The sequence below is a fragment of the Papaver somniferum genome, chromosome 3 (assembly GCF_003573695.1).
Source record: "Papaver somniferum cultivar HN1 chromosome 3, ASM357369v1, whole genome shotgun sequence".
In the NCBI taxonomy this organism is placed as follows: Eukaryota; Viridiplantae; Streptophyta; class Magnoliopsida; order Ranunculales; family Papaveraceae; genus Papaver; species Papaver somniferum.
The window spans coordinates 225,656,010-225,682,126 of record NC_039360.1 but is presented as its reverse complement, the minus strand read 5'-3'; the positions used below and the strand labels follow the sequence as shown (position 1 = coordinate 225,682,126).

The 26,117-nt window shown below is 38.4% G+C and overlaps 4 protein-coding genes across 5 annotated transcripts; 2 read left to right on the top strand and 2 right to left on the bottom strand.

Moving 5' to 3' along the window:
- The first annotated feature begins 583 nt into the window (after positions 1–583).
- On the top strand, positions 584–5,806 carry LOC113358812 (C2 and GRAM domain-containing protein At5g50170-like). The gene is made up of 10 exons (XM_026602502.1): positions 584–1,105; positions 1,515–2,717; positions 2,831–3,013; positions 3,091–3,374; positions 3,567–3,683; positions 3,911–4,173; positions 4,278–4,458; positions 4,579–4,851; positions 4,967–5,182; positions 5,440–5,806. The coding sequence occupies exons 1-10, from the start codon at positions 721–723 to the stop codon at positions 5,452–5,454; spliced, it is 3,120 nt and encodes a 1,039-aa protein (XP_026458287.1). The 5' UTR covers positions 584–720; the 3' UTR covers positions 5,455–5,806.
- A 4,413-nt stretch (positions 5,807–10,219) lies between these two features.
- Positions 10,220–10,645, top strand: LOC113360742. Its single transcript, XM_026604211.1, has one exon. The coding sequence runs from the start codon at positions 10,220–10,222 to the stop codon at positions 10,643–10,645; it is 426 nt and encodes a 141-aa protein (XP_026459996.1).
- Positions 10,646–21,466: 10,821 nt separating this feature from the next.
- Positions 21,467–22,998, bottom strand: LOC113358810 (F-box protein At5g07610-like). Its single transcript, XM_026602498.1, has one exon. It carries the CDS (start codon positions 22,792–22,794, stop codon positions 21,550–21,552), a length of 1,245 nt encoding a protein of 414 aa, XP_026458283.1. The 5' UTR covers positions 22,795–22,998; the 3' UTR covers positions 21,467–21,549.
- A 19-nt stretch (positions 22,999–23,017) lies between these two features.
- On the bottom strand, positions 23,018–25,830 carry LOC113358811 (probable mitochondrial adenine nucleotide transporter BTL1). 2 transcript variants are annotated; one of them, XM_026602499.1, is made up of 6 exons: positions 25,687–25,830; positions 25,362–25,529; positions 24,621–24,715; positions 24,074–24,407; positions 23,630–23,867; positions 23,018–23,507 (listed from the first exon to the last, which is right to left on the bottom strand). In XM_026602499.1, the coding sequence occupies exons 1-6, from the start codon at positions 25,711–25,713 to the stop codon at positions 23,254–23,256; spliced, it is 1,116 nt and encodes a 371-aa protein (XP_026458284.1). In that variant the 5' UTR covers positions 25,714–25,830; the 3' UTR covers positions 23,018–23,253. The 2 variants fall into 2 exon arrangements, with proteins under 2 accessions (XP_026458284.1, XP_026458286.1); XM_026602501.1 differs by lacking the exon at positions 25,687–25,830 and adding an exon at positions 24,813–25,144 and having other exon boundaries at positions 23,165–23,507; positions 25,362–25,501.
- Between the last annotated feature and the right edge of the window lie 287 nt (positions 25,831–26,117).

Here is a 26,117-nt window from a genome sequence, read left to right as displayed (position 1 = left end):
GACACTTTGCACTTTACCTCCTAGTCACTCCTCTAGGTGTGTGTGCAGTCACGCGAGTAAGAAACCACCTCGCTAAGTCTTTAGTTCTCACCAAACTACCAAACATAAACCAAGAAATTTCAACATCTTCTAAATCAATACGAGTATATTTGTTTCTAACGGAATTTATCTGATCTGAAATTTTAATGATAACAACCTCATTAAATATTTAGCAATGCCGTCCTGCATCATTTTACGAATAGCTATCCCGTTCAAGCGGCTTCTTTACCGTTAGATCATGCTAAAATCCAAATCTAACAATGGTGAATTCTTTAAAAAAATGATGGATTCTTTACTGAATTCGAATCTAACCGTTAATTTGATCATCTAACGGAAAATAAACCCGTTTAAACGACATACCTGCCCGCAAAACGGTGCAGTATAGTATTTGTCTTAAATATTTCCCCACACCGTCTTGATAGTGCTTTAATGAGTCAGTTTTACTTTCAAAACTCATTTATCCACGTGTCATTTCATGCCATACTCCACGTTTGTTAATGGACTACCCCCACCCCCTAACACTTCCAAACTCCCAAACCATTTGCAAAACGTCTCTAAAAGCTTGATATCATCATCATCATCCGCATCTCAATCTCTTCTGGATTCTTAGGATTTGGGTTTTCATCATAAATAAAAGAAAACCAAGTGATCAAAACTCAAGAGGAAGAAGAACAAAATAAAATGAGACTGTATGTGTATGTACTCGAAGCTAAGGAGTTGTCAACATTGCAAGGAGGAGCAACAAATGCGTTTGTGAAGTTGCAAGTTGGTAAATACAAATCGAAAACAAGGGTTTTGAAGAAGAATGTGAATCCAATATGGAATGAAGAGTTTGTGTTTAGGGTTCATGATATGGATGATGAGCTTGTTGTTTCTGTTTATGAATACAACAACGAACAAGATCATGGGTTTTTTAATAATGTTCATGGTGAGTTGTTGGGCAAGGTTAGGATTCCACTATGGTCAGTAATTAATGAAGATAAACAAACTCTGCCTCCTACTTGGTTTTCTTTAGAGAGGGATAATGATAATGAACAACGACAATCTCTCAATGGCAAGGATTCTGGTATGTTTTCACTTTACCTTTTCCTCTTTCTTTTAAGTTATAATTATATTCATGTTTAATTTTTAATGTAATATAGGATTCGAACATTTTAGGATTGAAAACCTTGAATTCATTTGGGTCTTTTTATATTCAATTTCTATGCAATGTGATGATGTTTCGAAATGGCCATTTCTATATTCGATATTATGTTGGGCACGGGTATCTTTAAGGAATCATGTTAAGAATCGGATGTGTAGATAGTTTGGTTCACTGTTCCTTAATCGAAATATCCTGTAATGTGTTTGTAGTTTGTACTCAAAGAACAAAATAATTATGAATGTGAATCATGTTAAGTTGTAGTTGAACTTGAATAGTTAAATTTCAATACAATGCTATTGTAAACATGCATTATTTTGTTGAACAAATTTAGGTATGGTTCTTCTCACCCTGTCATTGCGCGGAGGAGACAACAGTCCTGTTCTGCCTTGTCCTTCACATTCAAGGGAATATGTTAACTCTCCGGAATCATTTCATGATATTTTAAACACTAAACCTGTTTCCCGGAAAATCCCGGAAGGCAAACATTTGATGAAGACGATAGCTAATCGGTTAGAAAAGATTTTCCATAATCATAAGCATGACGATGGTTTTAAATCTGATTCCAGAAATGAGGATTATCCATCGGATATATCGTGCACAACTTCTGATTATGAGGACTGCATGGATGAACCTCTTTCTACCATGAATACTTTTGAAGATAGCATGGAGTTGATGGAATCTAGAAACGAAGAGCGGGATGTGCCAGCAAATTTCATGGGAATTCTGCTTGATCAAACATATATGGTTTCGCCTAAAGATTTGAACATGTTTCTCTTCATGCCAGATTCACAGTTTCGTAGAGAATTAGCAGATCGACAAGGAGCCACAGATTTACAGGAGAGCTCATGGGAATGGAAATTAGGGGAAACATCGTGTTTAACCAGAACGGTCACGTATTTGAAAGCTGCGACAAAGTTAGTTAAGGCGGTCAAAGCAACAGAGGAACAAACTTATCTGAAAGCTAACGGAAAGGAGTTTGTTGTCTTTGTAAGTGTGAAGACACCTGATGTTCCATATGGTAGTTGTTTTAACATAGAGATACTTTACCGGATAGTACCTGGACCAGAGTTGTCTTCAGAAGAAGAATCTGCCCGTCTTGTAATATCCTGGAATGTTAACTTCCAGCAGAGCACAATGATGAGAAGTATGATTGAAGGAGGGGCTCGACAAGGTCTCAAGGAAAGCTTTGATGAGTTTGCCCACTTGTTGGCTCAGAAATTTAAACTGCTGAACTCCACTGAAATATTGGATAAGGACCAAGTGTTGGCAACAGTGCAGACTGAGCAACAGTCGGATTGGCGAATGGCTATCGAGTATTTCTGTAACTTCAATGTCGTTTTCACTATTTTCATGGTATTATATGTTGTGTTGCACATCCTATTATCAGGATGTGGCAAATTTAAAGGATTGGAATTTAATGGGTTGGATTTACCAGACACCTTTGGGGAGTTGTTCACCGTAGGAATCTTGGTTCTTCAAGTTGAACATGTATATAATATGGTAACACACTTTGTACAGGCTAGATTGCAAAAAGGTTCACATTTCTAACAACTTTAGAGAGTGAAATTCAAGTGTATATAGCTATATCCATCTTTACTATTGATGATAAATATATTTTGATTGTGTACATATTTGTGTTTTCTCTAGGAAGTGATCATGGAATCAAATCCCAAGGTGATGGATGGATGCTCACAGTCGCTTTGATCGAAGGAAGTGATATCCCATCTGCAGATTCGAACAGTTTTTCAGACCCCTATGTAGTTTTCACATGCAATGGGAAGACTAGAACAAGCTCGGTCAAGCTTCAAACATGTGATCCTCAATGGAGCGGTGAGTTATCAAGTTGCTTTGGATTTTCTATTTTTAGCTGAAAGTTTTCTGCGTAGCTGACCAGTAATATTATGCAGAGGTACTGGAGTTTGATGCTATGGAAGAACCACCTTCAGTGTTGGATGTCGAAGTTTTTGATTTTGATGGCCCTTTTGACCAAGCTACCTCACTTGGGCATGGGGAGATCAATTTTCTGAAGCACACATCTACAGAACTAGCTGACATTTGGGTAAACCTTGAGGGAAAACTTGCACAAGCCTCTCAGTCCAAGTTGCACTTGAGGATCTTTTTAGATAATAATAATGGAGTTGAAACCATTAAAGAGTATCTTACTAAGATGGAGAAGGAAGTTGGTAAGAAGGTAACAACTATTCTTCAATCATTTTAAGGATTCCCTTGCACCGTACTCACAGTATAGCTATTGAACTGTTGGTTATCCTTGATAGTTCACATACCAGAATATTGGTCAGTGGTTTTTTCTTAGGTTGTGTCATCATTGAAGATGGCCCTTGATTTACTTTTTAATGTATAACTCATGCTTCATCCTTTGCAGTTAAATCTCCGATCACCTCAAAAGAATTCAGCATTCCAGAAATTGTTTGGTTTGCCACCAGAAGAGTTTCTTATCAACGATTTTGCGTGCTCCTTGAAGAGAAAGATGCCTTTGCAGGTGCGAATTATTCCTTCACCAATTCAGGTTTTTGTAATAACTCCCGTGACGGAAACTTGTTTTGACCTACCTATTTCAGACTGTGTTTAGCTATTGACGATGTTTCTGAGAAATAACTGGAGTATGACTGTTACAATAAAAGACCAGCAATATTAGTCTGCATAGCTTTATAAGTTTTTGTCTTTCTTCAAAAGTGATGATTTTTACTGAAATCTGTACTGCTGCAGGGCCGCCTTTTTCTATCCGCCAGAATAGTCGGGTTCTATGCGAATTTGTTTGGACATAAGACAAAATTCTTCTTTCTCTGGGAAGATATTGATGATGTTCTAGTAGTCCCCCCATCTCTAGCTTCAGTGGGTAGTCCCTCGCTGGCTATTATTCTTAGAGCAGGCCGTGGTCTTGATGCGAAGCATGGTGCGAAATCTCAGGACGAAAATGGAAGACTTAGATTTCAGTTCCAATCATTTGTGTCTTTCAATGTGGCCAGCAGGTGATATGTTCTTTCTGAATACAGGGGTAAATTATGAACATAGAGTCTTCTAAGTATTTGTGCTTGTACTTCCTTAAACTTAAGCTGATTCGTAATACTAACAGAACAATCACGGCATTGTGGAGAACAAGAACCTTAACCCCCGAGCAGAAAGGAAAGATGGCAGAAGATCATCAAGATGAAGATGGAAAAGCTATTCAGATTGAAGATACTGGATCCTTTTTGGGTGTGGAAGATGATGATGCCATTATGTCAAGAGTTTACTCTTCAGAACTTCCGGTAAACGTGAGTAATCTATATGACCTTTGCTACACAATTGTTTTTGGCTTTCTATCCGTTTATATGTTTTTTACTCGGTCTCTTTTGTGATTGAACATATATGTGGATTGTGTTTGGTGATGGCAGATTACATTATTGATGCAAATGTTTGACGGGGGTCAGTTGGAATACAAAGTAATGTTGAAGTCTGGTTGTGTTAATTATGCAACTACAGAATGGGAAGCTGTAAAGCCAGATGTTTTTGAAAGACATTTATGTTACAAGTTTAATCGCCATGTCTCGATATTTGGAGGAGAAGTAACTAGCACCCAGCAAAAATCCCCTACAGATATCGGTAAAGGGTGGATTGTGGACGAGGTTATGACCCTCCATGACGTCCCATTCGGCGATCACTTCCGTGTATGAAAAACTAGATCATTCTGTTCGTTGATAATATTTACATTCACCCAACAATTAATATAGGTAACATTGTTAGCTGTTTACATTTCCTGATTTTGTTGTTTTCTCAATACAGGTTCATCTGAAGTATCAGATCGAGAATGTCCATGCTGGTTCTTCTGCACCATGTCAGTGTGACGTTCATTTGGGGATAGCATGGGTGAGAAGCACCAAGTTTCAGCAGAGAATTACTCGAAACATAACGGAGAAATTCTCCAATAGGCTGAAGGAAATTTTTGAGCTGGTGGAAAGAGAAATTCTTTTATCTACCTCTCCGCCACACGATGTAATTGTAAGTTGATTACAACGACAAAGAGCTCTATTGTTTCTTTTCTTTTTATTCTTTTTGGGGATAATGCCTAGGGAAGAAGTAAACTTGTAGAGATTTGTTGGCGAACATATCCGAAGTACAGGTTCCGTGCCTGGGTTAAGTTTAGAGTCTCAACAACAATTGATGTATCACACCAATGAGAATAATTAAACAAACTTTCCATTTCAATGGAAGGATCGATTTAAGAATCGGTGGATATTTGTTTTCTTTTTCTGCAGGGGATTATTCTTTAGGCTGAATTGCATTTCATAGACAGGCCAGGTGAAGGAAAATTTTCAGTCTAGCAACATAATAAGGTCCAGATGTCCTATATATATCTACTAGGGTATGACGGCACGGGCTTTGGGTTATTGTTGATGATAGGACCATAAAATGGTATGAGGAGTTGGGAATTTCTAGTGTTGTTACTTGTTAGCATGTTGGTATAAGCAATACATGTTGGATTATATGTCTGTTCTTAAGTCTCGTCTCTTTTTCTTGTTCTACGCTAGAGAAAGTATACTAAACTGTATTTTTGGTGTTGCGCCTTTGTTGTACTTCCTCACTCTTCATTAAAATTCCACGTATCAATATACGTTGTTTAGCTATCTTGTATCTTGCCTTCCTATATTTTGTTTTGTATCTAACTAAAAGTTGTAATTTTATCATCATCATCATACACATGAAACTCAAAAAGTTATTATCCAGTGAACATCAATTATGCAAAAGCAGCAAAACCATGAAGGGCGGAAAAAGGAAAAAACACAAAGTTCATATTAACCAACACTTTTATTCTTGTGAGCAGAGATGAGCTTCCAGGAATTTGCAAGACTCCAGAAATAAAAGTAGAGGTCTTGTGACTCTTGTTGGCAAATGGGAAGATGTTGGTTGAAATCCACAATAATTATCCTAATAACTTCCCCCATCTATATAAATCCAAGAAAACAACTAGATTCATATGATAAAATTTGTTATTCCTTCTAATACTTATCATAAACCTTATAAATCTTAAATAATTATTAATTTAAAATAATAATCATAACCATTTAAATAATAATCAGTTTTGATACTGTTTCCAAACCGAGAGGAGTGGATTATCTGGTTTTGATATTAAAAATAAAGAGGAATACGTGGCGCGATTTTATTGGCTTGGCACAGGTGGCCCATATTTCTTTTGGCGCAGAAGAAACGGACCCCCTGGATTTGGCAAAAGAGGCGTAGAAGCCGGGTGTGATTGTGAAGCTGTGTGTGTCGTTTATCAAATTAGAATTAATCTATTCTTTGTGATTCTATCTTACATGGAAAATGAAGATAAACACGCTAACCAAAATCATTTGCACACAAACGATCCAAACTAAGTAGCTTACAACACTTGTTTATTTTCTGATATCAGAATTTGATCAAATCGGATATCATAAAAATACTCTTTGAAAAGATTCATATGGTACTCAGACTCCAAACAAATAACCAAGGAGAAGCCACCCTCACTTCCGAGTGGGTTTGGAATCAGAAGAGCTCGACCCACAGAACGGTGAATACCCGGGCCTACATAAAATGGTTCTCCCCACCCAAAATCAGCAGCTCTGTATATTGGCAGTCTAACGCACGTGGTGATTGCTTTAAACCATATATTTCCTTCTTAAGCTTGCAAACCATATTGCTCTCTCCTTCTCGAGAGTGTCCAGGTGGTATACTCATATATACCTCTTATTCTAGATCACCTTGTAAGAATGCATTCTTCACATCCATTTGGAACAATTTCCAATCTTTATTAACTGCAAGAGACATGAGAACAAGAAAAGTATTCATCTTTGCAATTGGTGCAAAAGTTTCTGTGTAATCTTCTCCATATCTTTGAGTGAAACCTCTTGCCACTAATCTCGCCTTATAACGCTCAACAGTTTCATCACTTTTGTATTTAATTTTGACAATATTGTATGTATTATTTGCATCTAAGGCACGTAACTCATTCTCCATTGGTGCCCTCCATTTTGGATCAGACTTTGATTCATTGTAGTTTTTAGGTTCTTGATGACTGGATATAGCACTTAGAAATGCAGAGTGTGAAGAACCTACATGATCATAGGTTAAATGTGCCTGTATGGGATACGCAGCGGAATGATATGTAAAGAAATCTTTGTATTTCTCTGGAGCTTTCTTCTCACGACTTGAGGTTCTGACAATTGGTACCATTGGTTGGTGATCTTGTGGAACCATAACCTCAGTTTCTCGAACTTGATGCGGCACATCTTGTAATCCTGTATCATCATCAGTAACACTAACATTATTGTCTGAAGCTTCCTCATGAACTGCTTCATTATGCACATCCAACACTGCATTAGGTAAGTCCACCAATTCTACCCCACCACCATTGTCTATGTGGGAATCTGTTGCAGTAGGTATCTCATTAATAACTGGAAGTGGTGCCAAATCTGTGTAACACTCCCCCTGAGACCGACTGCCAGAGTCACACTGAAAGTAAGCCACTGGTTCATCAAACACAACATCACGAGAAATATGTAGCTTTCTAGTGGGTGGGTGATAACAAATATACCCTTTTTTGGTAGATGAGTAACCAAGGAACACACATTTGGTTGCCCGTGAATCCAGTTTATCATGATGCTTTTCCTGTAAATGTACATAACAGACACAACCGAAAACTCTAAGATGAGAAATGCTAGGCTGATGATGTTTTAATACCTCCAATGGAGATCTGAACTCAAGCACACGACTAGGCAGACGATTGATCAAATAAGTGGCCGTCCGAGAACCATGAGACCAGAAATTTTTTGGAACATTCATCTGAATCATAAGAGCACGAGTTGTTTTCAGAATGTGACGGAGTTTCCGTTCAGCAACACCATTTTGCTGCGAGGTACCAACACAGCTAGTTTGATGTATAATGCCATGACTGCGCAAATAACCTGGAAGAAGGCCTTTGACAAACTCAGTGCCATTATCTGATCTAAAAATTTTAACCTGTGCATCAAATCGGTTGCGTATCATACAATGAAAATCCTCAAATACAGATGAAACTTCAGTTTTGGATTTGAGAAAGTAGATCCATGTAGCACGTGACCAATCATCTATAAAGATAACAAAATAGTTATACCCATCATAAGCATCAATTGGAGCAGGACCCCATAAATCAGAATGAATTAATTCAAAGGCCATTATAGCTCGAGTCACAAAATTAGGAAATGGAAAGCGAGACTGTTTAGAAAATTGGCAAACATCACAGACTTGAGACTGGACAGGAATTGTGGGAAAAATCCTAGACAAAACACGACTGGAAGGATGTCCAAGTCGTTTATGATAAAGAAACTGCGGAGTAGAGCTTTGAGTGAGACATGCCATGTCACTGGAGCGTAACAGGTACAATCCATGAGAAAATATGCCTCTACCAATCGTCTTCTTCGTCTTTCGATCCTGAAAGATGACCGAGGTAGGGGAAAATGTAACATCAGAATTCATAGAATTAGTGATTTGTCCAACAGATAACAACTGAGTAGGAAATGATGGAACAACAAGTGCATTAGAGGACGGACAATCTGGAAAAAAATTCACTTTCCCACTGCCCATCACAAGAGCAGTAGAGCCATTAGCAACAGAAACATCTCTATGAGAGCTGCGAATAAATGTATGAACTGACGAAGGATCATTTTCCATGTGATCTGTAGCTCCTGAATCAATAATCCAGATGTGACGGTTGGAAACATGCGTAGTAAGAAAGGCTAGTAAGTTACCTAAAGCATGTGTGACCTTGCGTTATGTTTTATTACCCAACTGTTGAAAGAAATCCTTCAATTGGTCTATGGTGAAGGATGAATTATCAGCTACAGCAGCTCGAGCAAGCTTATTTTTGTCAAAATTAGCTTTAAGATGAGGATAAATATCCCAACAACGATCCTTGATGTGACCAGTTTTATTACAATGATCACAATGAAAAACTTCTCTCTTACCCTTAGCACGAGAGTTCTTGTCCTTATCAAATGGCACGGCTCTTCGTTTATCATCTTTGTAGCTCAGAAGAGCACTGGATTCAGCTGCATCCAGGTCTACGGTTCTTTTAGAAACAGGATTCATAACTTTCTTCCACGTCTCTTCGCGCTGCACAGTCGCACAGACACTAGACAGACTTGGCAATTCAGCACTCATCAGAATAGTGCTTCTAAGAGATTCATACTCTGGTTTGAGGCTACTGAGCACATCAAATATTTTATCCTCTTCAAGAGAGTTTTGGCATCAGTTGTATGAGGACGATATGTATCAAGTTCATCCCACTTCTTTTTTAAATAACCAAAATGTTCAGTAAAACTTTTCGTACCTTGTTCAGCCTCAGCAATCTCACGTTTCAGCTCAAACACCCGAGCAGCATTATTCTGTAAGCCATACAGACTAGCAACAAACTTCCACAAATCCTTCGCAGATTTTGAGAACGAGAAAATTTCTGAAATATGTGGTTCCATCGACTGGAGAAGCCACGTGCGAACTAGTTGATCATCAGCAATCCAATCATCATATTTTGGATCTTTAGCATCTGGACAGGTACTGTTCTCACCAATATACCCAGATTTTCTTTTACCCCCAAGAGCAAGAGCAGCAGCCCTTGACCAGCTGATATAATTGACATCATTCAACAAAACAGAAGTTAATCGCAAACTAGTATTATGATCTGATTGTGCCATAGGAAACACACAGAGAAAAAAAACTTGACGACAGAGTAATGGCCAGGATCGTTAACGATCCCCTGATACCATGTTGTTAACTAAACAGGTAGAAGAAAGAGCACAGATTTACGTGGTTCGGCTATAGCCTACGTCCACGGGAGAAGAATGACTTAGGGTTTCGTATTATGATCAATGGAGTTTTACAAGACTTATATATAGCTTACACATACCACACATATCTTACGTATAGATAGCAGCATATCTAGAGCATATCTAGAGAATATTTTCTTGTTGTATAGACCAACCATAAATAGAGAAACAACCAAATATTCTTCTCTGTTCCAACACAATGCTTTTGCATCGCGGTGTTCATCTAGATACTACGGCTTGTCCTCTTTGTAATGAAGTCTTGGAGACATCTGGTCATTTGATGTTGCATTGTTCTTTCACTTTCAAACTATGGGATTACTTCTTATCTTCGATGTGCATACCCTGGACTTTGCCTGGCACTGTCTTGCAATTGTTAGCAGCATGGGACAATAACGTTTTAACTGGTAAGTGTAAAGAGATTTGGAAAATGCTTCATTTTGCTATCGTATGGAATGTGTGGAATGAACGTAACCTTAGAGTTTTTGGTGGAAGACCTAAAGATGTCGAAGAAGTCATTGATCTTGTTAAGCAGTCTCTGATCCTTTGGAGCTGTGATTCGAATACGTTTCAGGGAGTTGATAGCAGCCAGGTTATACACAATTGGGAAGCTGTAATTCATAATTAGGTTCTCCTGTCTTTAGTTTTTTTGGTTTTTTTCCAGTGATCTCTTTCGAACCAGTTGTATTATGTCTCTGACAATTTCTTTTTTAGTATAAAATTTCTTTTATAGAAAAAAAAGTTTCGTATTTAGGTAACTGATATTATCATCCAATGACTTTACCACTATACTATAATAATGACACCAGCGATCAAATCCACATTCTATGGGTCCCACTTTTAATAACAACCGCACAACACAAAGGAATGAGCATGTCATATTCCGTTAATATGGAGTGACAACACAAAGGAATGAGCGTGTCATATTCCGTAAATATGGAGTGACGACTCAAAGGAATGAGCATGTCATATCCTATTAATTTGGAGCGACTACTCAAAAAAAAAAATTTTTTGTGGGGACTCAAAGAAGTGAGAGTGACGACTAATCACTAGATTCCATCAGTATATATATACCCGTATTAGGTTTTTTTTGTTTTTGTTTTGAAAGAGCCGTGTTGGGTTAGTTAATAACTATATTAGGTTAGTTGTAAGCAGACACAAAAAGAGTTAATAAAATGAAAACTCTTTTCTTTTTGCCCATTTCTCTTTTATGTTTTCATTTGTCGCCCTTATTTCGTAGACACCATGTCACCATATATGTCTGTGTGCATAAGTGACTTGGACATACATCATATTAAACTATTTAGTAGTTACTAGGATATGACCCGTGTCATGAATATATGGGATTGTTATTGCTATCGTGAAGTGTGATTTTATTCTATGTTTCTATAATGCTGCTGGATACTCGTTCCATGGTTGGTTCAAGAATCAAAATCATGAACCTATAACTTAATAATAGACACCACCAATTTATGTATCATTGGATTTTCCGTAAGACCATAAAAATAAGTTAATGAATGGAATATCAAATGAACCCCAATCATAAAAGATTTTGTTACAGTCACGCATGTTCTACAAATTAACATGTGTTAAATTTGTATTTTCCTCTTCACGGGCTTTGATTAGTTCTTGTTACCGGTTTTCACTTATGCATCTTAAATGAATCTAAATTTTGTAACAAATTCGTCCATGCCAGTAAGAGAAGGCGGTTTTAAAAATAATCAGGAAGAGAAATTATTGTCTGTTAATTTCTATTTTGCGTGCAAGGAATTCAAGATGTATCGATGAAGTTGAATGATATGATCATAATCACTAAAATATCTGCAAAACAACCATCAAACATAATATTTTATCCCTTTTCAATGAAGTTTCCATACGGAAGCTTGACCGTGAAACAATTCCTTTTAGATTTTGCCCTAGTTAAATCCAGCTACGGCCTAGTCAGACACTTGATTCTCCATCCTAAGATGATGTTTATTCGCTCTCAAACTTTAGTGAAACTTTCTCTTGTTCTTCCTTGCTCAATTTCCGTTGCTCAAGTTACCCGTCGGTCGTGGCATTGAGCTGAAGTCCCTTTTTGGTTCTTTTCCAGCCTCTTGTAGTAAAGCCTCTTTTAGTCTTCCTTGCTCAAACTCGAACCACATTTTACAGTTTCAAAGTAAGTCAAAGACAACACAATCTATTGAACTCACGGCCATTAAATCTACCACATGAATCTTTTATATCATGCAAATATTTCTTCATAATTCGCCAATCCTGTTAATCACTAATTTACTACCCAGTACACAATCATATTAAGAATCAAACTGTATACAAACTTTTTTTTTTCCTTTTTGCTAGGAAAACGAAGTAATATTAATCAAGAAAAAGATTTTTACAAACGGTTTAGGAATGGGGGAATTGAACCCAACCGTTCACCAGAACTATTGTACAAACTTGATCATTAAGTGGAATGAGTTGAGGTCCACATTCCTTCTCTGCTACCTGATGATGCTTCGCGGAGTACCATCTGTCCTCTGTTTTCCAGCTAGAGCTTTTTGCCTGCTTACAACTTCGTTCGTCCTACTTTATTTGCTTAAAATGGTTTTTGCACACAGATTAAGGAAAATAGAGAGGGGAGAATAATTATCCCCACACTAGTATTTAAGATGCATCTAGTTTTTTGGTCTAGTAAAGAGAGGAGTATTTAAGATGTGCATGGAAAATAGAATTACCCGATTCCAACATAGGGGTACATTAGGCTAAAATAGGAGAAAATATGAAACTTAGCAACTAAATTAGGACAAAAAAATTCCAATTTAAACAAGTAAACTAGGACGCAGGGAGTATTTAAATGGTCAAAATTACCTCTTTAACCTTATTTTCACCCCAGATCCATACTAACTTCACTGGTTTACCTGCATCTAAAGTTAATTAGTAGCCAGTGGTCTAAAAACCTTAATTACATTGTAATAATAGTAAACCTAAGCCGAGTGTACTTTTTATCAAGTTGTCCAAAAATTAAGCACAACAAAGAGATAAAGTTGGAATATTAAGAAGTAATAGGCGACTACTTCAGCGAGTATAAAAGGGTACCTCATGATAGGACAATCGAGCTAAACCACAGTTGACTTTAGAAATGGTTGTTAGAGGCTGGATAGCATGACTCACTTTGTGAATACCATTTCTTGGTATCACAACCAATTGATTAAGATTATAGATCAAGATGAATAACAAATGAAATTATAAATAAACAGAAATTAAATGACACAGATGATTTAACATGGTTCCGTATAGTCCACGTCCACGGGATAATGATGGTATAAGTTTTATTAAGTATGGGTTACATTACAAATGTGATGGAGCTCCATTAAAGATGAAGTTGAGTGAGAAAAGTAGAGAAGAAAGGAGGCTCTCCCGCTCCCTTCTAACCTAATAACGTTTTCTTTTTATAGGGAGCGTGGTTATAAGTCTTTTACTAAATTATCCTTAGCTTAGTTTCAAAGTAGAGTTAGAATTAATTTGGTATGTCCTGGTGTATGCTCGTATCCGGCTGCGGTTTCTGATCGCTCTCCACGTGTCAAGATATTTTATGGTATATACAATTTGTCCTTTTTCTTGAGGATTGTTGGTGAACGAAACTTGAGAAAATTCACTTTGCCTTGCGCTTTCGTGCTTATAATAGTGCTTCCTTCTTATGGTTTCTATGTTTTTTGTGGAGGAATTTCGGTGAAGAATATACTACGTCGAAGTATTAATACTTTCCCCTGTTCTTTACCGAAATTCTGAAATGCCCTCCAAACAAGAAGCTTCAAATGTATCTTACCCTTTTTCGTTGGAGTTTTCTCTGTTGTGTTGTGTACTTCCCCCATGCATGCCCCATGAAGAACTCCGCACATCATCCGACATCAGTTCTATGTACGTCGTAGTAAGACTTGCCCATAGCAACAAAGGTATTTAAGACTGTCTTCATCATTGTTGGCAGGTCCGCTTTTATTGGTTTAACTGAGAAGATTGTTCCATACGCGCTCCGTGTTGAAGGTGAGTCTCACGTCGGACCATCACGAAGTAATCAGCAAACGATGATTGACAACTCCAAAGGGCAGCAATAGCTATGTTCATCACTTAGCGGAAGTGCCTCGACCACAGCATTGACAGCACATCAGCGGGTAACAAGCGTCAGCAGCTCTTTCGTTGTGATGCTGGTGCAGTCTTCGACTTTGAATTGCTTTCTCACCTGTCTTGAACTGGTTTGCGTCTGTTCTCCTTTAGCAGCTTTACGTTGTTCTTATCCCTAATCGAAACATAAACCAGGTGTTGCACTTTGGGTCCAGTAGCTTTAGCAGCAACAGCATCGTGTTGCACTTTGGGTCCAGCAGCAACGTCATCGTCCTGCGTTCCGGGTTTCCTTTACAGCGTCGTCATGGGGACTTTGCATCTTCGGGATACTATGATCATTAGCATCGGAATTGGGGCATCATCGGAGGCGGCAGCTTTACATCTTCGTTATCATTGAACTTTGGTTCACCTGCATCCCACTTTGGTTCTCTTGAATCATGCTCTATTGCTTTGGCGTCAGTTTAACAGCATCAACATTCAGCAAGCGCAATGCGTGCAACGACAGCAAATGCACAGCTTTCATACGTCCCTTCCGCATCAGGTATGTCCCATGCAATCGTCCATCGTAGTTTTTCACCATAGTACGAGTTGGCAGGTGGAAAATGATGCCCCATTCTCATAGAAGTATACTTCACAACAGGATTATTGGCTGCAACAGCAACAACTTGTTCACTGCATAAGCAGCTTTGAATGCAGCAACAGCGTGAGGAGCAACTTTATGTCTCGTCTGCTTTATATCGAGCCATCTATTGGTGGCAGTTGAAGCTTTGAGATCATGATCGCCTTTTCGTGGTACACTAGCATTAGCAGTCAGCTTTCATTGTGATTTATGGATCGTGGTAGCTAGTTGGATGCGCTCCAGGACAGCAACATCTATTCGATTCTACAGCAGCACCGACATCAGGTTTGGCACGGTAAAAACATGTCAGCAACGACATCTTGTTCGCAACAGCTTCGGGTATGTCTCCTTTCTCTTGTTGTATGCTCTTCTCCATCTTCTTTATCTTCTTTGGATTGAACCATCGGCAGCATGTAAAATGGAAGCTTCATGAAATTGAAATTATAGAGTCCGTTCGGGACTTAACAGCAGCATCAGCGGTATTTGGACTTTGCCCCCTGTTGTAATTTTGAACATTCATGTGTTGGCTTACGCTCCACGGAAGCTTTAGGCTTGATGCAGTAATAGCAGCAAGTATGTCAGATGCAATTGTCCGACAATGCCCCATTCTCCTAGTAGCCACCGCAACATCAGTAGTTGAAATTCATCGAAGGAAGTTGAAAATTGGAGATCATGTCGTCTTTCTCTTGCCCCTGGGATGCTCCCTCTCTCATATGCAGAAACGTTGCTTCGACTGTACATCAGCATCGACAGCGGGTTTGTCACGATAACAGCATAAGCAGCTACTCCTTGTTTGCAACTACTTCGGGTATGGACTATCGTCGTAGCTCAGTTGGTTTGTTGGCTGCGACAATGGCAGTTGTGGCTCCATCTATGCTAGCGTCGACTGGTCCGCTTCCGTTGGTGATCTGGAGCATCCGCATCCTTCTCGTTGTAGACTTAGTGGCAGAAACTTGTGTATCACAGCGTCAGAGGCTTTTACAGTAGCATCAGCTTGTGCGAAACATCTTCGTGCGTTGTTTGTTTTGAATCTGTCTTCCGTTGGTGTGTAAGAAAGAAGCTGGAGTACTTCGTTCATGCCAGGGGACCGAAGCTACATCTCTGGAATGTGGGACCGAAGCTGCATGATATTTCCTGATGCAAGAATCCGCTGAAGTAGTAGCTTTATACTGATGACCTCAACTGGTAGACTGTGTTGTGCTTTCGGCGATAAGAGCAATGAATTTTTGCTTGTTGATTCCTTGTATTATCTCAGTTGACATAAAAAGCAAAAGAACGGTGGTATAAATATTCACTATATTGATAAGAAGAATTCATGGCATAATTGATAAGTGTTAGTGAATAAATGTAGAATTATTTAAGCATTAGCAACTCATTAAGTATTTGTATGGTTGCTCTTGCCCCTTGCATTGTGTGAATATGTAAATCCATCGTTGTAGAGGCAAGACGAGTGTTTGAACCTGTCACCCCATTGGCTAATCTCGAGGCAGGAGATTACCGAACGGTGGGGATTTGGGACCATAGTGTCACGAAGGGATTGTCTTGTGCTATGTTTGGGACCTGTCACCTTGTTGGCTAATCCCGGATCAGGAAATTACCGAACGGCGGGGTTCTAGAGTTTAGAACCATAGTGTCACGAAGGGATTTCCTTGTGCTATGTTTGGGACCTGTCACCCCGTTGGCCAATCCCGAGCCAAGAGATTAACGAACGGTGGAGGTCTATAGTTTACATGGGTATTTTTTTTCTATTGGATGCCTTCCTGTTAGAGCATTGCTCGGTCGAACTCGCATGCATTGCTATCTCAAGCATGTTTGTCAATGTTAGTGATCAGAACTATAAGTTTTGATTTCTAGTCTACTATAGCTAAGTCTCGAACTAGGATAGAAAGTGTAGTTGAGCTCAAGTACTTCATGGCGATTCATCATACAAGAAGAAGAACTACTCAAGGACCGGTGGAACTTCTCGACAAAAAGGTATGTGAAGACTTGAACTTATCTGTCACTCAAAAGTCTATCTACTCTATCTCCTACTTCTTGAGACAAAAAGTCGTATGCTATATATAGACTTAGATTATACACATTTGGTATTTCGAGCCAAGTATACCTCACCTATCTATATCTAGAAATATGTGTTGGTAAGCGTTTCGCTTCGACCATATTTATCTTTACCTAGTGACAAAAATCATGATATGTTTCAATCACTTTGAAAATTGCTTTGACGAGAAATGGTGTAACAACTACATAACGTCCTCTAAGAATGTTTCAATGATTGGAATGAGAGTTTAGATTACATAACCAATGATGTACATAAGTATTGTTGTGGAAACACATATGTGCATAAGTCCAATCCCTTAAACCAAAGTTTGCGAACTTTGTTGATCAAGAGAAACCGGAAGAATGTCTTGTTGCCAAGTCCGCGAACTGCCGAACTTCTCATCCCGAGAAATTCCGCTGAAGTTGACAAACTTTTTGCGTGGGTACCAGTCCGCGAACCGGCGGAAAGTTTTTGCCGAGATTTTCTGCTGGAGTTTGTAAACTCTGCCCGGTTGCTTAAGTCCGCGAACCTAGTGTGCGAACTTAAGAAGGTTATATATCTGAAGATGATTTCTGAACTTAATCTTATAAAGACTAAGGAATGCAGTTTGCAAACCGTTCCTATAAAAGTTCATGAACCGATTCAAGTGAATCAAATCATCTTTGCTTCAATTGTGTCTTATGTAGTACATAAGATTTTCTTGCAATTGAACAACTCTCTAACTAGTTCATTTGAACTAGTTATGGTGAAGAAGCATATGGTTGTTATGAAATGCTCATATGCTAACCTTTTGGTTAACTATTGTTGAACCAACAAACGTACACGTTTGGGTACGGTTAACAAACCTAGAAGCGTGCATTTCATTTGTGTATAACAAGCTAAGTTTTCGATCTAACGGTTGAGAAATATTAGTTTTAATCTAAATCAGGTTTTCATCTAACGGCGGATATTTTTTGCTTTGTGACCAAGGCGAAACCCTGATTTGAAAGACTATATAAAGGAGACATCTAGTATTGTGCAAAACTAATCCCCACACTTCATGTGTGATACTAGTTTGCGTGCTAGAGTCAATTTTCCTTTAACCTTTGGTTTTCTTCTTCTAAAACCAGGTTAACGACTTAAAGACTTCATTGGGATTGTGAAGCCAGATCGATACTACTTTTATCGTAGTTGTGTGATCTGATCTTGCATCTTATATCGTACGAGTACAATCAGATTTATTTTCTTGAGATTAATATCTCTGATAGGCAAGATATAAAAAGTAGTCACAAACATCTTCGTCTCATTGCTTGTGATTCCACAACATCTTGTTTCGCTACCGTACGATTAAGATTGTTGTGAGGTGATTGATTTATCTAGGATGTTCTTCGGTAATATAAGACCGGATTATCAATTGGTTCATGTTCACCTTGATGATTATCAAAAGACGGAATAAAAACTTTAGGGTTTTTCTGTGGGAGACAGATTGATCCTTTGATATACTTCTCTGTGTGAGACAGATTTGTTTATTGTCAAAGCCTGCGATTTTGGGTCGTAGCAACTCTTAGTTGTGGGTGAGACCAGTTAATGGAATCAAGTGCGCAGTATCCTGCTGGGATCAGAGGCGTAAGGAGTACAACTGTACCTTGGATCAGCGGGAGACTGATTGGGAGTTCAACTACAGTCCAGTCCGAAGTTAGCTTGGAGTATGCTAGTGTCTGTAGCGGCTTAATACAGTGTTTGTTCAATCTGGACTAGGTCCCGAGGTTTTTCTGCATTTGCGATTTCCTCGTTAACAAAATTTCTGGTGTCTGTGTTATTTCAGTTTCCGCATTATATTGTTTTATCTTTATAATTGAAATAATACAGGTTGTGCGTTAGATCATCAATTAGAGTAATCCAACCTTTGGTTGTTGATTGTCATTGATTGATCCTTGGATATTGGTCTTTGGTATCATCCAAGTTATTCCTTGCATTTGATTAGTACTCGAAGTTTCTTTTTGAGGAAATCAAATCAAGAGAGAGAGAGATATAAACTCGTTGATGTACTTTTAATTGATTGAGTCTTGTTGATTCTCTCAAAAGTATATTCGAATTTGTCCATACAGATTGCTAAGCGAAATATTGGGTGGTGTTGTTAGACCCCCGCTTTTTCACTTCCCCCTAGTCATACACTCATAGACGCTTACGGGGGAGTCCGGAGAGATTGCACGTAAGTGCTTTCCCCAGTATGATGATATGAGACCGATGGTGCTTTCCCTGGTTCTCCGTTGTATGCATTAGTATCTGAAAATGTATGCAACTTCTAGGAATGTTTGCATTTTTGAAATGAAATGTATGCGTTATTTAGGATGTATGAAACGTACTGAATTTGCAAAATGTATGTAATTTATAAAAATGTATGAAATATTCTCATAGAAATGTATGATACTTCTGTATATGAATTTTATAAAAATGTATGCAAGTACTCTTGGGATGTAAGGGGTATGGTATTTTGCAAACTCTGTAATTTTGTATGATGTATGTATGCCCCCTTTTGGTTTCGAAAGCGGGTTGCCAAAGCTTGGGAAAGCAAAAGTAACTGCCCCCGTGGAGTCTTCACGGGTACATGGATGAAGCTTTAGTTGTTGCTGAAGATCATTTCTCAACAATTTAGCATTCATGGATTATGCTTACGGTAGGTAGTTTCATTGGAACAATTGTCGATTTCACACCTGCAAAACAGAGATTAAGACACAAAACAAAGTGACGGCTGAGTCACGACCAGGTCGCTCTCTTTAGGACCTTTCGTGGCTCTGCCTTGAATTTTTTACAAGCAGTTCTTTTCCGTCACAACGCCCCCAGGATAAAACAGCCGAGAAAAACTCTCTTTCGATCTCTCACGCACACAATGAGAAATCGATCACTTTTACTCTCTCTATTCTTACTCAGTATTTTTGGTCTCTTGATTCTCAGAAAAACAATAGTGTAAAAACTTGTATCTTCTTTCTGTTCTCAAAACTGTTTTTATAACCAGGCAGTCAATGCAGATTAACGGAGAATAAATTGGATTAATTGCTGCAATTAAAATTCCATTCGAAATAGTCAAAAAAACGGGCAAATAAATCATGCCATAATTAGCGCAATTAAAACATAATTAAGTGCAGTAAAAATCTTTTAAAAACAGCAAAAAATACTTTTCAAATTCAAGAAACCTCCCAAGACTTAGTTTAGTCTCATTGACATGACATGTGCCACCGCCTATTCATTTTGGCACATCGTTTTACCACGTACAAAAGTGAGCTTCCATTCAATCAATTGATGGTTGGTACCACAACCCAGTTCATGTTTTAATGTTGCTGCTGGACACTACTAATACATTGTGATAAAGTTTTTCCCAATTTACCTTGTTTAGACATTTTCCAACAAAAAGTGATTCTACGAACCAACATTATTATAATTATCAGGCAACACAGTAATAATACATATATTTACTTATAATAAAAAGTAAAATTTAGGTTCCGTTGCAAGGAGCAATGTGTCGAGTGATTTGAATATAAATGCTTTATTGAATATGGATTATAACCAAAGATCTTATTTCCAGAGTAGCTGTAAACCTCCTTGCCCTACCAACGTCTGTAGACCTCCTATCAAAGGACTCGTAACTTACATTTGATCCAAAATGTATAGTGCTACTGCTACCTTTATTGAGATTTGTTATACAAAACTGAGGATTACTCCTTGATGCTAGAATAAACAACTCTTTTTAAGCTGTAGATCAAGGATTATGGATCGCGGGATCGAACCGGTGATATTTTTGATGTTCCTGAAAGTTAAAGATACGAGGTAAGGAAGGTCACCTACTGAGGATGAAATTCGGCCAGAGATATCAGCTGCGAAGATGCCGAGTTCTTGTACACGGTTGGTTTTGTCATCACAGGTGACTCCGTGCCAGTCGCAGCAGTCTGTATTTTGAACCCATGAAGTTAACTCGTAAGAGAACTCGGGAGGGCTTAGAGAGTTCTTGACATTCATAAGAGCTTTGTAGTCACTGGGATTGCATTTTCCTAAATCCCCATGAGAAGGTGATATCAAGATAGTAGTAGCTATCCAGAAAAGAAATAGCGAGCAGTAAACAAGAAATTGGTGCTGGATTCTCATGGTGTACTTGGTTTTTGACAGAATGAGAGAAGAAGTTGTGAAAAGATAAGGAGTTGTATTAAATTTCAGAAGATAAGAGATCAGAGTTGTCCCTTACTTATATATATATGCTAGAGTAACTGCACGGGGTTTATGCATTTTGTAACAACTTGCATTCCATATTCATCTGTGCGTAGATGTTGGACTAATTTTCCCATTCCCATTATTGGATTTCAAAGTTCAAATGATAGTCCACCTTGATATGTCACACTGCCCAGTGCACAACTAGGCTGATTCAGACCACCAATTAAATAGTCTGGTGTTGACTAGATTAGATAACTCAATAAATGTTCAGAAATGAAGCTCTATATTGAATGAGCCAGCTGGAAATTGTCCTGCAAAAGATTTTGTTTCTGTCTTTGTACAACCATTGTAAAGATTGGTGTAAAGACGAACGTTCAGAGCATCGCAATTAGCAAAATAAGATAGTTGAACTAGAAACAAGATTTCAGGTATTAAGTAGATGCCTGACAACAGCATACAATACTAGATAATAGGAGACAGCATTCAAAGATGTCAAGTTACAGGACCTTCAAATATGTTAAAAGGAAGACCGGTAAACTTTTCACAACAAACAGTAGATGCACAAGAGGAGGCAAGAAGCGAACCTGCTTATAATCAATCAAACATGAGCTAGTGTTTCAATGTGTCGGTAAGCGTCAAACCACCGGTAACGTGCATGAATGCCTGGTGATAATGTGTGAATATTCTTGAAACTCATTTCCCTGAGATTGTAAGAAATAACTTTATTATCCGGTACAACTATAACTAGCGACGGTGACAAGGGCTCCTCTTTCTCTTCTTCATTTTCAGCTACCAGCAATATGGAGAAATCAAGAAGATAAAAGTACTCTGAAACATCAACAATGTCCCTAACCATTCCCGGATATGCAGTTGCCAGTCCTTCCAAATTAACGCGGTATTTTACATTCCATCCTGAATAATCAGTTTCCATATGCAAAATATCGAAACTTGTACTGAATGGACCATACATCTCAATGAGATGCATATGACCTTTGTACTCTCCGAAGTATTCAATCCTCCTCCTATCCCGCCCATTTGGAATCGGTGGCATTGGCAATGTTTTGAACATTTCTTGATTGATATCGTAATAAAGAGATGATTCTCTCAAACTGATCCAGTGCAAGCAACCATTCCAATATACACCAGACCTACCAAATGCATCATTGGGTGCACAGAATATAACTCCAGGAGCCCTCCAAGATCCTGTTTTAGACGAGTAGATTTCCGTTTGATATTTATTTGAGTCACTTCCCCAAATACGAACAACTTCATAGTGAGGTGATTTGAGAGGATTGAACGCTAAACTAACGTTACAGATAGAATGAAACTCATCTCCTACAACTTGAGATGACCCGCTAATACTCTTGCTACGCCTTGTTGATGGATTGTAGACATAATAAGTGCGCCCAATACCGTTCATTCTGAAGCTACTGCAAATTAGTAGACCATTGCAAGATTGTTCAATCTTTATACCTGCAGGATCATTTACAAAAGTTAAGGTTTGAAATGGCACAGTGGATGATCCGCTGAGGTTTTTGTCAAGGAAGATGAATTCAAATTCTGGGTTGACAACGAAGGATAATTTTTGTAAGAAAATTGGGGGAACTGAAGGATAGTTTGGAAGGAAATGATTTTGAATGAAAATTGGATCAGAGATGAGACGGAACCATTGTTGCGAAACCAATTTCAATTTAAGCAGTGTTTTCACTGGCAAAAATATTAGAATCTGCTCCAAGATATCACAATTGCTGGCTATTACCGATGAAGACAACATTGACAGATCCTGCCAAAAGCCATCACCGGAATTGTCACTGACAGACAAGGGCTTACCTGAAGAACCCATCTGATCAAACCAGAAATGAAGATTATGATATGGGTGGTGGAATTGGTAGAGCAGTTGACCAGGTGAACAACATTTAAGGTTTATTAGTTCTGGTAAGCAAAACAGACAAACCTACCCTATTCGAAATTATATCATCTTAATTTCTAATACTTTTATATTCCACTCCAGGACCTCCCAGTTTGTTTTTATACTGTTTTGGTGGAAGCTGAAAGAATAAAACACAAAAGAAAAAAGGATGCATAAAAATGTGAAGCTTCGCCAGCTTTCCATGTGATTAAAGAATCTTGTGATTGCTATAACATTGCATATTACTAGTACAAAAAATGAGCCTCCCCTGCCAAGATAAACTATTATCACCTTGAAATGCAAAGGAGATAGTGGGATCCTATGTCTCAATGGCGGGTTCCCCTGGCTCAATGGTGGGACAAACCGGCTTGAAAATGCCTCAGCTGTAGGCTGTTATAAAGGCATTCTTCTGTCCATGAGCAAAATATCTTTCCATGCTTCATAAAACATCCAGGTAATACCAGAGGATGGCATGACTTTCAAACAACTTGCACCCCACCCTCTGTAGAGACCTTTGAACCCTTGTTCTTGTATGACTTCTGCTATGGCAGCTGCCATGTTTGGTGGACACTTTCCTTGTAGTGCTCCAACCATTAGCCTTTTCCTCGCCACTTCTAACGGGAAGCTGATAGTGCTTGCTGTAAAACCTACAATTCGAGACAAAATAGCAATTATTTCATCAGAAAATGAGACATTCAGATAGTGGCGTTGTATGGCTGCACTAGGTTAGGGTATAGTATTTAAGACATTCATCATGTTAACAGCTCACCTGACATAGCACCTATCAAAAGCATCTCTGGGCGGCTTAAAGACTTCTTCTTTTGTTTTTCGCAATAGTTATTCTTTAACTTCTCATACATGAAATAGTAACAAGTGCTGTACGGAAGCATGCCTATCAGTGTTGGGGACAAGCCAGAATATAATGCACCAATCCCACCTTCCTTGTAGATTTTGGTTAGACCCAGAATAATACTAGGATATGCCTCACGATTGACCGTCAACCTATCCTGTAAATAGAAAGAAAGGAACAAAATGAGGCTTTCTTTCTCGTATTGGTCAATTTCGGCATTAAACCAAACTACTCTTACGAAATTGTGATTGGCAGGTAAAAACAGGAAAAGGGGAAACACACAGGATAAAAAAATGTAACAGAAAAATATTTCCATGCGACGCAATACAGACACAAGTTTGCTGCCCCCATAAATGTCATTACCTTCAAGACTTCAAGTGGGTGACAGGCAAGGGTACTGACAATGCCAGCCGCAGCACCACCAACTGCAGTTGGAGATAACCATGAAAAAGAAAAGCTCAGCCTCACTCGGCCAATTTGAACTTTTGGGCACCCGTTCTTCTCCCAGTCCTCCTTAGCCGATGTCACTGCTCTCTTAACGCACTCAAACGTGCCAAGCTCGATCGCCTGAGTTGGAACTATACGAAGCATGTTAACCGTGTTGCCAGCCCACAGACCTTGCCAACCCCGTTGCTCCATGACTTCAATGAAACTTCCTGCAATATCTTTGGATCCCACACCAACCACCATTCTTGTCCTGCATTAATCCACAACACGGCATACTTTAGCAGCTCTCAAGAATATATACTGAAGAAAGAAAGCTAATCATTTGGAACTCTCATATTCACTCAGCCTGTTTTTATCATACAGCTTCTTTAGAGAAAAGGCAGAACCTAACTATAGCTGAGCTTTGAGTGTCTTTTCATGAATCGGTAACATAAAGAATGAACATGGAAAGAGAAATTCAGACCTTATGGTTTCAAGGGGAGCAAGAACAGCTTTAGTCATAGCTCCTGCTAAGGCTCCGCTAAGAAACTCCCCAACCTCTCGAGTCCTTACAAAACCCTGAATCACAAATAAATTCCAGATCAATTTAATAATCCAAACCTGGTGGAAACCCCTACTAAATATAAATCAAAAAAAGCACAGAGGTTTTCCAAACCCAATCCTGTAACCCAAACGACAGTCTTAGAACCATAATTTGACCCCTGTCTACCAAATGCTGGATAGACAGCCACATCAATTGAGATCCTCAGACTCTCTTCAATCCAAAAGATGCAACTATGAGGCATTTGAAGCGGATAACTTTTCTGCCTCGAATTTCAACAGAGATTAGCAGAGAGCTATCAATTACGCCTCACTCTGAATACTGCTTTAGGCCTCATGGAAAGGCCTAAACTGAAACCAAAAAAGGCAATGGTTTTCTTATTCTTTCTTTCTTTATCTTTTCCCAAAATTCCCCTATGTGCTTCCCATGGTCCATCAAAATTCAACCTAACATTTGGATGAATAACCTTTGAGAATCTCAATCTGATATATTCTCTTCTTAATTAAACAAGGAAAATCCAATCTCCCACATAAAATAGATACTCATTCATAATCACATCAACAAGAGGGTCAAAAAAAAAAAAAAAATCTAACTTTGGGCAAAACTCAGAATGCGATTCAACCAGTTCTCATATCATAAATCGAAGGAAAAGAAGAAACTTACAGTCATGGCTCGTCCAACATCAGGAAACTGAAACTGAAGCTGCCCAACACCATTATTACTACCGGAACTACTAGTAGTATTAGAAGGGGTTTCTTTATCGAGGTCGATTTCATTAGATACTAAAACCATTTGTCCATAAACATCCTCCATTACACAGAAATTCTTGTTCTGTGATTTACACGCCATTTCCAATCAATCAAAAAAAAAAAACAGGGGAAAATTCAGAAATCAAAAAATAAAAAATGAAACTTGAAAATACAAAAATAGTAATGGAACTGATGTTTTATATAACTCCATGGAAAGAGATTGAGAGTGATGTGCATACCTGTGTAGGAGGAGTTTTTTGGATCATAGAGAAGGAAGATATTTTAGGGTTTTTCCTATTTTTCTTTTCTTTTTAGGGTTTTGGTTTTGGACAGAAAGTCAGAAAGTGAAAGAAATTTTTGGAATCCGACTAATTAAATTTTAAATGAGGTTTCTGTCTGTTTTCTCTTTTCTTTGTCTGAGGAGAATAAATACTTTGGAGAATACTAAATGCACACCAACTTTGGGTACCCAATTCAATAAAAAAAAAACTTTGGTTGCCCAAAGAACAATGTATGGAAGGAAGTGTTTAACCAACCATCAGGAGTTAGTCCAGTTGGTTAAAAGTATGACTCTCTGTTAAATTGTCAGTGGATCGGGTCTCCACTCAAGAGTACGGTGTGTAGATATTATAAAATATTCTAATTGTTTTAATGCGCGTTTCTGAAATTT